Source organism: Beta vulgaris, chromosome 8, assembly GCF_026745355.1.
Source record: "Beta vulgaris subsp. vulgaris cultivar EL10 chromosome 8, EL10.2, whole genome shotgun sequence".
NCBI classification, from domain to species: domain Eukaryota; kingdom Viridiplantae; phylum Streptophyta; class Magnoliopsida; order Caryophyllales; family Amaranthaceae; genus Beta; species Beta vulgaris.
Window position 1 is genome coordinate 14,510,392 of NC_079209.1, and position 14,654 is coordinate 14,525,045.

Consider the following 14,654-nt stretch of genomic DNA (forward strand, 5'->3'; position numbering starts at 1 on the left):
AGTCAGCATCGGAATAGCTTACTAGATCAAAGATGTCACTTCGAGGATAGAACAAACAAAGATCATCACTTCCTTTCAAATATCTAAGAATCCTTTTGAAGCTGTCAAATGGGATTCCTTAGGATTTGATTGGAATCTTGCACATAAACCAACACTAAAGGATATATAGGCCTACTAGCAGTTAGATAAAGTAAGGAAATATATACCTCTATAGAGTTTCTGATCTACGGACTTACCACTTTGATCCTCATCTAACCTTGTACCTGTTCCTATAGGAGTATGGTTTATTTTGCTTGATCCAGTCCATATTTTTTCAATAACTCTCTTACGTATTTTTGTTGATGGATCATTGTTCCTTTTTCAGTTTGCTTGATTTGCAAACCGAGAAAGAAGTTTAACTCTCCCATCATACTCATTTCAAATTCACTACGCATTAACTCAGCAAATTCTTTACAAAGAGATTCGTTAGTTGCACCAAAAATTATATCATCCACATAAATCTGAACCACTAGGATGTCTGTTCCTTTGGATCGAAGGAACAGGGTCCTATCAACTTTGCCTCGTATAAATCATTAGAAAGTAAGAATTTTCAAAGTCTTTCATACCATGATCTAGGAGCTTGCTTAATCCCATAAAGAGCTTTATCTAGCTTATAGACATGATTGAAAGATCCGGGTTTTCAAAACCAGGAGGTTGTTCCACATAGACTTCTTCAATCAAATTTCCATTTAAAAAGGCACATTTGACGTCCATTTGGTACAACCTAAAACCCATGAATGAAAAAGGCAATCAAAATTCTTATTGCTTCTATTCTAGCTACAGGAGCAAAGGTTTCATCAAAGTCAATACCTTCTTGTTGATTGTACCCTTTGGCTACGAGTCTGGCTTTGTTTCTTATGACTGTTCCATGTCGTCTAGCTTGTTCCTGAAGACCATTTCATTTAGTCCAATCACCTTTTGGTTTTTGGCTTGGTCTCAAGTGCCAGACCTTGTTCTCTGGAACTCATTCAGTTCCTCTTGCATGGCGTTTATCCAGTCAGACTCCAGTAGGGCATCATTGTGATCTCGTGGTTCTGTCATAGACAAAAAGGCATGGAAAGCACAAAATTTTTCAGTTGGGATCTCGTTTGAGTTCCCTTTTCAATATCACTTACTATTAAATCCAATGGATGGGATTTTAAGTGTTTCCAGGTCTTGGTTCAAATCTTCTTGTCTCTGCTCCTCCAGTTGAGGAGCTTCATTCGTCTCGTCTATGGATGAATTTCTGGTGCCTGTTCCTCCTGTATAACAGGATCAGGAACAATATCTCTTCTTCAGAAATATGCTTTTTGTCGGTTCCTGCAGGTGTTAGTTCCTCATCAATGTTTACTGACTCCTCAATACGAGTCAGTCCTATTTCAAAGTCATTTTCATGACTTGGTTCCTGCAGAGAGTTAGTTTCATCAAAATAACATGGACATTTCCTCAACACACATTGTTCGTTTGTTGTAAACTCTATATGCCTTATACTTAAAGCATATCCAATAAAAACAGCCTATGCTTCTAGCATCAAACTTTCCTAAATTGTCTTTACCATTGTTATGTACAAAGCATTTACAGCCAAAGATTCTAAAGTATGAGATATTGGGTTTTCTTCCTTTGAGTAGCTCATAAGGGGTCTTCAAGACAATAGGTCTTAGCATGACTCTATTGATTATGTAGCATGCCGTATTCACTGCTTCAGCCCAGAAATTCTTCGGAAGATTGCTTGCTATGATCATTGTTCTTGCCATGTCCTCCAAAGTGCGATTCTTCCGTTCTACCACGCCATTTTGTTGTGGAGTTCTAGGAGCTGAGAAGTTGTGATCAAGACCTTCATTTCTGCAAAACTCATCAAATTTGGAGTTTTCAAACTCCTTACCATGATCAGAACGCAAGTGCTTAATTTTAAAGTCACTTATTCTTTGAGTTCTTTTTGCAAAGTTAACAAATTCATCAAATGTCTCATCTTTGCTATGAGAAAAATAACCCAAGTGTATCTTGAAAATCATCAACTATTACAAGCACATATCTCTTACCAGATCGACTTTGGATTCGAACAGGGCCACACAAGTCCATATGAATAATTCAAGGGACTTTGTGTGCTTACCATTTTCTTTGATTTGAACGAGGATCTAACTTGTTTACCTTTTGCACAGGTCCACAAACTTCATGGTTTGAGACTTTGATAGTTGGTAATCCAACCCAAGTCCTTACCACTTAGCTTCTGGAGTAATGCATACTTGCGTGACCACATCTTTTATGCCAAAGAAGTGGTTCATTATCAACGACTTAAACAGTTAGATTGTTCCTAGGAACAAGGTTGAGATCAACAAGTAGGTGTTCCCTTTCCTTGTTCCTTCTAGAATTTTGGTACCTGTTCCTGCATTACTTACTACACAATGTCATCAGTAAAATTTACACTGTTCCTTTGTCGCAAAATTGAGAAATACTAAGCAGATTATGTTTTAAACCCTCGACCAAAAATACATTGTCTATGGAATGTGACTTAGACTTTCCTACCTTCCCATTGCAACTATGTTACCGGTAAGATTGTCTCCGAAGGTCACAGTTCCTCCATCATAGGCTGAAAGCGAGAGAAATTTCTCTTTATCTCCTGTCATGTGTTTAGAACAACCGCTATCGAGGTACCACAGGTTGTTCCCCCTCACTTTAGCCTGTATCAAAGCAATCAGTCAGTGGTAGGAACCCAGTTTACTTGGGCTCCTCTGTCGGGCATGTATTTCTCTTAACTTTCCAAACTTGTTGAACTAAGTGGGTGTTCATTTCAATATGTTCTTCTCTGGAGGAACAGTCAGACACTAAGTGTCCATTGTTCCCACAGTAAGAGCATATTCGGCTGCTTGGAAGATCAACATATTTTTTCATTTTGTTTTTCTTCTTGTGATTGAAACCTAACCCACTTCTTCCTTCATTTTTATATTTTTGTATCCAGCTTACTGGATCAGGAAGAGTCGTTCTTGAAGATTCCATTTTCTCTTTAAGTACCAGATATTTACTCAAAATTTTTCATGTTCGAATTTTAACTTTTCGAACTCGGATCTGGTATTTATAGAGGAACTGGTTCCTTCAGGAACGAATAGTTTCAATTCAGCCATTTCCATATTCAAGAAATAATTTTCATTTTTAGCATTTTCAAAAGCTTCTCGAATACGTCGGTTTTCATCAAAGACTTCAAAGAATCTTTCTTCAATGTTTGCATTTACTATTTTAAACCAATTTGAATGACCTTTGGTGACTTCTAAGGCTTTTTCTAAATTTTCTTCTCTAACACAAATGGCCTTGTAGTCATCAAATTTCCAAAAGTAGTTTTATTAATTGATTCTTTGAAAGTTCTTTTAACTCTTCTTCAATAACATTTATGCGTACCTTGTTGTTTGGCAAGTCTTCTTCTTCGTCTGTTTTTGCCATGAGACATAAATGAGTGTCTCCTCTTCTGGTTGTTCCTGCTCCTCGTCTGAATCTGATTCTCCCCAGGCAGCTACCATGGCCCTTCTCATATCAACTTTTTGTACTTTCCTTTGCTCTTTTCATTTTCCCAGAGAGGGCATTCCTTTATGAAGTGATCCGGACTTCCACACTTGTGACAGCTTAACTTTCCTGGCTTTTTCAAGTTCTTCCCTTTGAGTTCTTTTGAAGAACTTTTTGAATCTTTTCACGATCAGTGCTGCTCTTCATCATCAGTTTCTGAATCCTCCAATCATCGGACTTGAGAGCCAAGGCCTTATCTATTAGAGTCAACTTCATGAGTTCCTAGATGGATTTCATGAGTCAACAAGGAACCGGAAAGTTGCTCGATATTGAATGTGGTGAAATCTTTTGTTTCAAGCAGGCAGTAACCTTTCCATCCATTTTTCATCCTGAGGAAGACTTCGTAGAACTTTTCGTACTTGTTCCTCGGGAGTGATGATCTTTTAGAGATTCAAGTTATTATGATGTTGGAGAATCTTGTGAGCATCTCTTGAACAGACTCCTTAGGCTTCATTTGAAATAGCTCATATTTGTGCATGAGCATGTCAATCTTTGATCTCTTGACTTCGTTTGTTCCTTCGTGAGTAACTTGAAGAAGTTCCCACATTTGCTTGGCTGATTTGCATCCCATGATTCGATTGTGTTCATGGGGACCAAGACCACAGTGGAGAATCTTTTGGCCAAGTTTTTCTCCATCTTTGAAGTCATCTTTTCATATTTGGAGAGTGGCTTGGGGATTTCTTCACCTTTTTCATTTTTCTTGTGACTTCGAAGTCACCATCTCATTACTCTCCAAACTTGATAATTTTCGGCCTTGATAATATTTCCATACGATTCTTCCAGTATGGATAATACTTGCCATTAAACATTGGAGGACGCTGAGTTGAGTAACCTTCTTCCAATCTTTCTCCTGATGTGTTCATCGTTTCCAGGAACTAGCTCCTCAGTGTTAACTGATTTTGGAGGAACTAGGCTCTGATACCAATTGTTAGTCTTGGACGAACACTTAAGCAACTACAAGAGGGGGGGGTGAATTGTAGTTGAGAGATTTTCAAACTTTTTGCGGAAATAAAAGAATGATTGAATAAGAAAGAAATAATTGCATGAAATAGAAAGAACTAGGAACACAAATTTTTACAAGGAAAACTTCCTAGGCCAAAGGAAGAAAAACCTTGACCAGAGGATTTTGACTCAATTCTTATTAATAACTTTTAGGCCAAAAGACTCTCTTTTGTACAACCTAAACTTGGACCAACTCTGTTCCTCTAGGAACTGGTTCCCTGTCAGCCTGTTCCCCTGAACAGTTGACTTCTCCCTTGACTTTACTCAAGTCTTTTCTCTTTCTTTCTTCTCTTTCTCTTTCTCTTTTTCTCTCAAAATGATTACAGACTTAGATTCACTCAACCCAATCTATAATACATCAATTTCTAAGAAGAAGAAAACCAAATGTACTTTCACTAAGAATATTACATAAAATTCTGAAAGTATATTTTATGAGATCATTACAAAACTCTATTTGTAGGGACCTTTCTTCTCGAGGTCTTCTCCACGATCTTCTCCATTATCCCACGTAGCTTCAGCCACTTCTCCACAATGTGTCCGTTGCGATAATTCCGTTGGTAGTTGGGCTTCCTTAAACATAGCCACTTCTCCACATTCGCACGCTTTATAAATAGATTAGTTGTTGTGGTTCCTAAAATGTAGGAACTACCTCAACGATATATTTTTAAGCGCATACTTTGGTTAGTGATTGGCGGCTCCTAGATTGTAGGAAAATCAAAGATGCTGCACACACTAACTAAACAAAATATTATGGAACCTTAATATATTAAATTTGTTACATCCAAAATATTAACCGAATATCACAAATAAGTTATAAACAACTTAATTTTGATTAAACTTCTAATCAATTCTTCATAAGTTATTTAACATGTTACTTGTGAAATCTACAGATAACCAAACTAACTAAAACTAAAAGAATAAATCTAACAAAATAAAATAAACAAAACAAGAAAAATAAATCTAAGACATTTGAAAATACTTCTGACATAATAAACTAAAAACCGGACTTAATAAACTTAAAGTCACTTAAACTTTAATTACATGTCATTATCAAAATAGTGAAATAACACTAGGACATATCCAACAAACACGAACAACATCCCCGAATCCGTTCAAGTCAGTCTGCGATGCCCTATGTACAAAATAGACAAATGTTAATTTTATGTGCCAGATACAAATATCATACAATCAAAATGTAAAAGATCATAACTTTGATTGTTGTTACCTCATGTACACTTAGATAATAGAAATATTAAGCATCTCCCCTTTAAAAAACTAAGCAATATCCTTCGGTCAGATAAGCGGTGGAATCTTTTGGATAATGGAACAAGGAGCTCAGCAAGGTAACACCAATGGTATCATTGTCTGTGACGGCAAAGGCAAGCGTATCTGCTAACTCCCTTTAGTCTTTAGTGAGGGATTCCAAGAATTATACATCATCGACAACTAGACTTTGACGAGTAGTCGAACCGGTTGAAAGTTGATGGCTAAGACATCTAACAGCCTCCCCCGAAATCCTATTTTGCTTTTTAGTTGTCGATGAAACTTAATAATTATTGTTAGAGAAAGTGTATAAGATTATGTAATTTTTGAATTTAATGCTATTATTTTTACAAAAATGGACAAGATTTGAACAATTACCTCATCACCTAACATTTGCACTTAATTTATTGGCCATTGCACCCACTTATCCAAAGCAGTAGTTGTAGTGTCGATTTCATATGTGAGGACGGGGGCAAGTAGTGGCAAATGACCATACTTCTCTACATAATGATGAAATTTCACTCGAAGGTGATCATTCATCATTTTAGACCATTTAACTATAGTGGTCTCAGCAAGAATGTGCATCTGCCACTAGACAAGTGTCTTCACTAGTTGGATCCTAAAAGATATATCCATTTATATCATACGCCTCATATGATTTAAAACTACCACATAGAACATATGCCAACCACTTAATTGTATCAGCTACATGATGGTTGTTTGCAGACAACTCACCAATTACTTTATTATGGAACCAATCAATGAAAGACCTGTAATTAACGCATATGTATATCCAAGTATGGATAAACTTCTGTAACATGGCGAAACACGAAAAGATGAGCTTTATTCAACTCACTCAATGAAGGCGAAATATTTCGCATCCCAACCAACCCTTACCTCCCAACCTACCCTTGTGCGTGTCTGCACTTTAGAAGACCTATCGTCACAACCTTACCAAAATGAGAAGCACAATATCCTCCAACCTCTTTGGCAATTGTTCCTTGAATATACTCGCCTCTAGTCTTACTGGATTCCTCACTTTCTTTTTTAAAGAACCCATATGTCTCTCAAAATGGTATACCCATCTTTAATACGCAAGGCCACACAGTTTAATCTCCCTTACTAAATGAAGGACTACGTGAACAATAATGTCAACAAAGGTGGAAAATACATCTCAAATTGACAAAGTGTTATCGTCACCTCGGTCAAATTATGTTTCCGTTTTATGTTGAAAAGGGTTAAAACTCCACTCATTTGAGTGTATTTTGTACACCCTATATAAAGGGGTTTCCCAGCAGCTTCAGACAAAATGTCAAACACTCGTGGCCGCTCGTTGAAATGGTCACGGGCCTCTTACAACATCTCACCTAATCGATCATCACCAAAATCTTCATCCTTAGTGTCACTATTATCTCTGTAGTCATTTTCATCACCTACTACATCATCACCTTCAATCCTAACATGATCTTCAATCACAACTTCATTCTTAACCCCAACATTCGACATATCAATCTCTAATGTTTTACTAGTGCCAACATCAACACTAAGCTATTTTGAGTATATTTTCCCTTATCACCATGCATAACCAAATATAATACTCGGCCCTAAATCCACGATGCGTAATATGATCCCTTATAATCCTAATATCAGAATTCGTATTCAAATTGTAGCAATCAACACATGGACAATAAATCTCATCATCGCTAGTAAGTTGTTAATGTACTATAACACGTTTAGAAAACTCATTCACACCTTATACTTTGATCAATTCTAAAAACATACACCCACACACACACATGCACACACACACACACAAATGCACACACACACACACATACACACACACACACGCACATACGCACGCACGCACACATACACACATGCACACACACACACACATACAAACACACACACACACATACACACAAACACACACTTATCAATTAAAAACTTTGCAGAAATATAACATAACAAGCTAATATTCAATGCACGCTTCCATTGGGTCCTTATTAAACGTCCAATCCCACTAGTGAATGCATGTATCATCTTTGATTCTAAGTAAAATTCGGCAGCATTTTCCTTCAGTTCTCCAAGTACACGATGAAGATAATTGCTTATCTTATATATGTACTTGCAGAACAAATTAGGAAAATGACTAACCGTATTTCACTTAGAATGAACACACATTCACGTCGTAAGTGAGATGTGACGTTTAAGAATAATCCCAAAACGAGGACTATTCAAGACATGCTCCTAATGAGTAAGTATTGAACGGGTATATAGGCATTATGATGTACATAAAAACAATCGCATTCAAGTGATTTCAAGTCATCACCAAACAACAAATACCAAATCATTCCTTAGAATTTCATTCGCTTATCATTGGTGAGTCTATCAATATGAAGCTATTGCAAAAACAATCTCATTGTACATACAAACAAAAGCATTCAAGCGATTCCATTTCATCACCAAACAACAAGTATCAAACCATTCCTTAGTTTTCACTTCCCCTTCCATTGGAGAGTCTATCAATATGAAGGCATTGCAAAAATAATCCCATTGTACATATCACTTCAAATAAAGAACTCAAAATCAATCTCGTACAACATTTTAGGGCATACAAAACATAACAAAAATCATCACAAATTTGGTTTTAATCCTCAAATATTATAACTATTATATATATACATTATATTACGCATTTTAAACTACTATTCAAGCTAAATTTTTGATGAAAACACTATTAAATACGAAAACTAAAAATTAATAAGAAATTATGAAAAACTAACCTCTTATGACAAGGGGAAGGTGGCGCCAGCGGTGAAGAATGGTAGTGGCGGCGGCGGGTAGGAGAGGACAGGGGTGAAAACCCATCGGTGGAGCAGAGGGCTGAAAACGGCACGAAAAATTATCGTCCAAACCCATATTTGAACTAAAAGGAACCTGTGCCGCCGAAAACCACCAATTTAGTGGCAGAAACGAATACTTCTCGCCGAAAAATGAACACTTGGACTGGTTTTGTGTGAGAAAGTGCGAGAGTAGAGAGAGAGAGCGTGAGACAGTCAAGAGAGAAAGTGTGAGAGATTGTGAGAGAGAATAGAGCCTGTGTTTTTTTATTCAGATATGGCACAAAGTTATTGTTGCAGCTTCTAGCAAGAACCGCAGCAATAGATGTGGTCAAATAGTCAAGTTTTTCCAAAAAATTTCCGCTGAAACCATATTGCTGCTGTTTTCGGCATAAACTGTAGCAAGATCTTTATTTTATATTGTACCTTTCCTTTCCATGTGATTTATTGTTGCGTATGGGTAAAACCACAACAATACCACCGCAGCAATGAGCAATTATTCTCCTAGTGATCAAACATGAAATACAATAACATTTCACCTTTTTTATGATGGAAAATATAAGGCAAATAAAAATATTAAAGCAACAAAAATTAACGAAAAGAAAGTACAGCAAAAGAATCAAGAGCTAAGACTTTTAAAATAAAACAAAACATAGATTTAACTATGAAATCTAATACAAATCAGTTTTTTTAAAATAAAACAAGGAAAGAAAAGTAAAAAAATCATCACTAAAGAAACTAAGGAGACTAGAAACTTTTTATATGCTACTTTACTTCCCCCTTTTGTCATCATCAAAAACAACCAAGGAACCAGCAATACTCTAAGATTGTAACAAGGACAACAATATCAACGAAAAGTAGCTCAAACATTTTATCTAATAATACTAGCCAGTTAGTCATTTTAATGAGCATGCAAGAGTAAGATAAATGCGCTTAGACATGAATGATGCACAAGCTGAGTTCAAGAAGAAAAAGGAAAGAATTTCAGCATTTAGAAAACTGCATTGAAAAACCATCGGTCATGAAATGAGTATGAAACTTTATAAATGAGTATGACAGTTCATAAATAAGTATTCAAATGAGTATGAATGTTTATATATGAGTACGCTAGCTAGAAGAATATATCTATATTGAAATGCGATGAAATTACAGAGTTTTATTTGGTAACATCAAAATTGGGGGATGTTATAAGTAATTTCTTAGAAAAATGTCAAGTAATGTCAAAGAAACCTAAGAATGAAACTGTCGATCGAGAAATGAAAGACTTGGCATTATCAGTGATTGGTATGTGTTTGAACCAAGAAGTAGAAGAACCAGAGAACACAAGTATACCTTCAAGTCAATACACTTTCTGATCTTTAATGATCCTGCTGTCATTGAAGAAATGAATGTTATTATTCTCAATTTTAAAAGAGCTCAAGAAGCAAAGAAAAAATATGAGGAAAATAGGAAGCATAAATTTGATCAAGATATTCCCAACTTTGACTTAGGATTGTCATAAAAGTCGGATGAGGTGAATGCTACCTCTAGCCTTGTCGTCAATACAGCAAAAAGTAGAACAACAGTTTGAGGAAGCCAGAGATATGGTTTTGAGGGAAAAATCAGATCAAATGGCAAACTCAAATGCTGAAGAACAAGAAATTGTCAACAAGGGAAATGAAAACACAATTTAAAGTGATAATAATAAGGAGAAGGATGGCAGTGAATTAAATGTGGAGAAGAAAGATGAAAACAAAAGTGAGAATGATGATGAAGAAGAAGAAGAGCCTAATGAGAAAAAGAAGACAATGGTGAAAATTTAAAAGAGGCACCAGTCTTGAAAACAATGACAAACAACCTAATGAAGCAGAGAAAATGGACAGCATGCCAGAACACCAACAGATTTTGGCAAAGGCAGCAGATAACAGTCAAGTAGAGATGCAAGTTAACAAAGAACAGAAGATTTACAGTGAGCAACACCAAGTTCAGGACAGTGAGCATAAAAATCAGGAGGAGGAAGCATCGAAATCTGATGTTGATGAACAAGTTCAAGACGAGGGATTTAAAACTAACACTAAGGAACAAACTAAAATTGATGATAAAAAAAGGTGTGGAAGTACAAGAAGAGAAAGATCACAATAATGAAACAGAAAGAAGTTGATGAAGAAGATCAGAAAGTTGACGATGAAGGAAATGAAGATATTGAGAATAGAAAGTTGATGAAGAGACAGATGACAATAATGACAAAGAGAATAAAGTTGACGAAGAAGATCATAATGTTGAGGATAAAGGAAATAAGGAAGACAAGGGTAAAGGGAAGGTTGTGCATGAGGATGTTAAGAAGGAGCAGGAACTCGACACAACAAAATCAAAAAACAAAGATGACGTTGACAGGAGGAAAGAAAAACGGCATTTGCAACCTTCAGCTCATCTTCGATCGCCGTTTATAGAGTGAGTACAAGATGTAAATACCCCACCAAATGACAAAGAATTATGCATGGCAAAATTTGCATTTGACGTAAAGAGAAAAAGATTGTAAATTTCTTAACTTATATAATAACTTGTTAACTAAATATACAAATAATATTCACTAAGATAATATGTATGGAATAATGAATTTTTAAATGTTCTTTGAAGGGCAACCTTATCTGATTACAAGGGATTCAAAGGGATGAGGGATTTTTTCCTATGTTTTGAAGGAAAAGCATGGATATCGTCAAACAACATAGATTATTCATTGATGTTGAACCATAGGGAAGTAACTAAGAGTGATGATTCCCCAATCAGCTTCTTCTTTACAACAGTTGTAAGAATTAATTTTTCATAAATGTTTCTGTTTACTACTATGCATCTGTTGAAATGAGTATGCATGTATGAAAAGGAGTACGCTCTTTGATACATACTCATTTGATTGTATCAAATGAGTATGTCTTTAATACATACTCATTTGCATCATACTATGTTTGAGTATGTAGATAAGTATAATAAAGCTAAATGAGTATGGTAAATTGTTGGTCAGTGCATAAATGAGCATCAAAAATCTATATGAGTGTGCCTCTGATTCATACTCATTTGATACAGTCAAATGAGTATGAATCATTTGATACTCATTTGGAATTTACTATCTATTTATCTTAATTTTTTGTAACTCTTTAAATGCCGACCAAAGTGGGATGGTTCGAGAAAAAAACTGCAAAGCAAAGGAATGATATATTTGCAGCTAAAACAAGCATTCTATTTGACAAGTGGTGTTCATTCACAATGAAGAAAGTGGACATGGTGGTACTTCCAGTGCACGCTCATAATCATTTCTATGTGATGACTTTCAACCTCAAGCATAAAAGATTCGATATAATCGACAACAAAGATACCCTAGGGAAATCGCTTATTAAATATGGTAAACTTCCTTACAATCTAGTATACACACAAAACGTTTACTTCATCTCAAATTTTCATTTTCTTCTTTTTTTCACACTCTTTGTATGTCATAGAAAGATGCAGTATCATATTGGTTACATCTCAATGATTATCCAAAGGCAGACACAATTAGCCTTTTGAAACTGTTACGTTTATAAATGAGCTGGCGAAATAGTGAGAACACGTTGATTGCGGAATCTATGTCATGTGGCACATGCAAACATACAAAGGAGAGGGTGCAAAAGGCTGGAAAGCAGGACTGCTTAAGGATCATGTAAGTAAGCAATAATATAATCATTTTCCTAGCATTTTCTCATATAAATGTACTTTAAATTTATTTTAGGAAAAATTGTCAAGAATAAGTCAACCTTTATGTTGACCGCTTTTAACAAGTCAACCTTCATTTATTCCAGTAGCAAGTAAAGCTTGTACATGAATTAGCTTTTAACAAGTTTTTTTAAATGGTAACCTACAATAGTAGGTCCCAACAGGTAATTAAAGACCCGTTAGGTTTATTGCAATTGATCTTTAAATTTTTTCCCACTTGTTATAAAACCCACCCAACTGATTCTTCCTCCCTCTTTGATACTCTGCTTCTTCTTCCCTTGTTCCTCCTTTTCATTTTTTTTTCCTCTGTTATCTGATCCTAACTGACATTACTCCTCAAATGAACAACAAAGCTATCATTTTTATAAGCCCTACTCAAATTTTCATCACAAATGATAAACCCATTTGTTAAATTAACAAAGTTTACAGGTTGTTCAGGTCATAAGTAAAAAAACTCGTTAAAAGCTAATTCATGTACAATCTTTACTTGCTACTGGAATAAATAAAGGTTGACTTGTTAAAAGCGGTCAACGCAAAGGTTGACTTATTCTTGACAATTCTTCCTTTATTTTATGTGAAAATGAGTATGCTTGTGACACATACTCATTTCATTGTGTTAAATGAGTATGAATCTGTGCAAATGAGTATGCATGTGACACACACTCATTTAACTGTGATGCTTACTCATTTGACTGTATCAAAACCAAATGAGTATGAATTACTGAAATGAGTATGCCTTTTCTTTTTAAAAGATTTTAACTTTTTTCTTCATTGCTTTGCATTTCACAACATTGGCAAATCTAAGGATCAAAAACTGCTATGACATCTTTTTTTTTTGGTAAGTAAGAATATATTGATCACCGAAAACTTTTTAAAACTCAAGCCATTGGCATACCAAGGCATACACACCTATACAACCTCCTATACAATTATCAACAATACAACTGTACAAACCATCTAGCATCAGCTGCACTAATCTTCTTAGGTAACCTATCCTTCCTTCTACTTACTATACTATACTATACTTGATGTCAGTGACACATTTTTGCACTGTATATATCTTAGAGTTCCACACTGCATTATTCCTTTCTCTCCATACTATATACAGTGTAGCAATCACACTTGCATTCATAACTCTTTTCCTAAACTTACTACCTTTATGTCTTCTCTGTAACCATCTCAGCAACTGGGTGTAGTTCACTGTGCAGGCTGTAATACCCAGACACTCTTTTATTAGTTGTACACATTGTTTGCTAAAATGACAAGAAAAAAACAAATGCTCATGATTTTCCTGCTCAATCGCACACAGAGGGCACTGATCCATAGGACATAGCCCAATGTTATGTAATATGTCTTTAGTCTTCAATCTCCTCAGCATAGCAAGCCAAGCTATAAATCCATGCTTGGGAACATTATGGTGATCCCATATGAGAGCACTCCAGCCCACCTTCTTTCCAAGGTCCTGCAGATTCTTGTACATAGCTACAGTAGAGTAATCTGCTTGTGATAACCAACTAACCCCTATCTTCCCTGTGATGTCTTGTTTTGCCTTGCAGATGTAATTCAAAGCCCAGCTAGCTGCCTTAGGAGCCTCATAAGTACTCCAGTCTTGGGTCTTTGCTATGGCATCTTGACATTGGAAGAAAATGTGCACAAGAAGAAGAACATTGAAGCAGAAAAAGAATATTCAGCTTGACAAAAACTTTTTCTATATGTAATGTTTAACAAACAATTAAATACTTTAGTTTGTTTTGGGGATTTATTATCAAACATTAGTTAATGCAAGTATATAATGTAATCCTTTAGCATACAATATGCTGATGTTTTCGTGTATATAAATTAGTTTGAGTCATTAATCATTCTAAAAAATGAGTCTAAAATCTTCATATATGGTATGTATGTGATCTAAATATGATCTATTTATATAAGTATTTATATATGTGTTTATATAAATTATAATGTGATTAGCGGTGTAAACGAGCCAAGCTCAAGTTGGCTGAAAAGAGTTTTGATCGAGCTCAAGCACAACTGGGGGGTCACGACCTCACCAAGTAAAGGCTCGATCTTAGCTCATTTCCAAAACATCGAGCTTGAGCTCGACATCTATATTGGTTTGAGATTCAAGCACGAGGGCTCACAAGCCAAGTTAAATCGTTTACATCCCTAAATATGATAATTAAGTAAAAAGAGTATAACTTAAATGATCTTAAATAAAAATATATACAAATAAATATGCAAATACTTAAATGA

General features: G+C 35.4%; 1 protein-coding gene across 1 annotated transcript; it reads left to right on the forward strand.

Annotated features, from left to right (window-relative positions):
* The first annotated feature begins 10,535 nt into the window (after positions 1 to 10,535).
* Positions 10,536 to 11,115, forward strand: LOC125494127 (uncharacterized). The gene is made up of 2 exons (XM_048637696.1): positions 10,536 to 10,706; positions 10,873 to 11,115. Exons 1-2 carry the CDS (start codon positions 10,536 to 10,538, stop codon positions 11,113 to 11,115), a joined length of 414 nt encoding a protein of 137 aa, XP_048493653.1.
* The last annotated feature ends 3,539 nt before the right edge of the window (positions 11,116 to 14,654 follow it).

Excerpts from the sequence above, each read along its gene's own strand:
- LOC125494127 (XM_048637696.1), top strand. The coding sequence starts at position 10,536 with ATGGACAGCATGCCAGAACACCAACAGATTTTGGCAAAGGCAGCAGAT. Across the intron at positions 10,707-10,872 it reads AATCTGATGTTGATGAACAA|AAAGTTGATGAAGAGACAGA; the intron begins GTTCAAGACGAG and ends TATTGAGAATAG.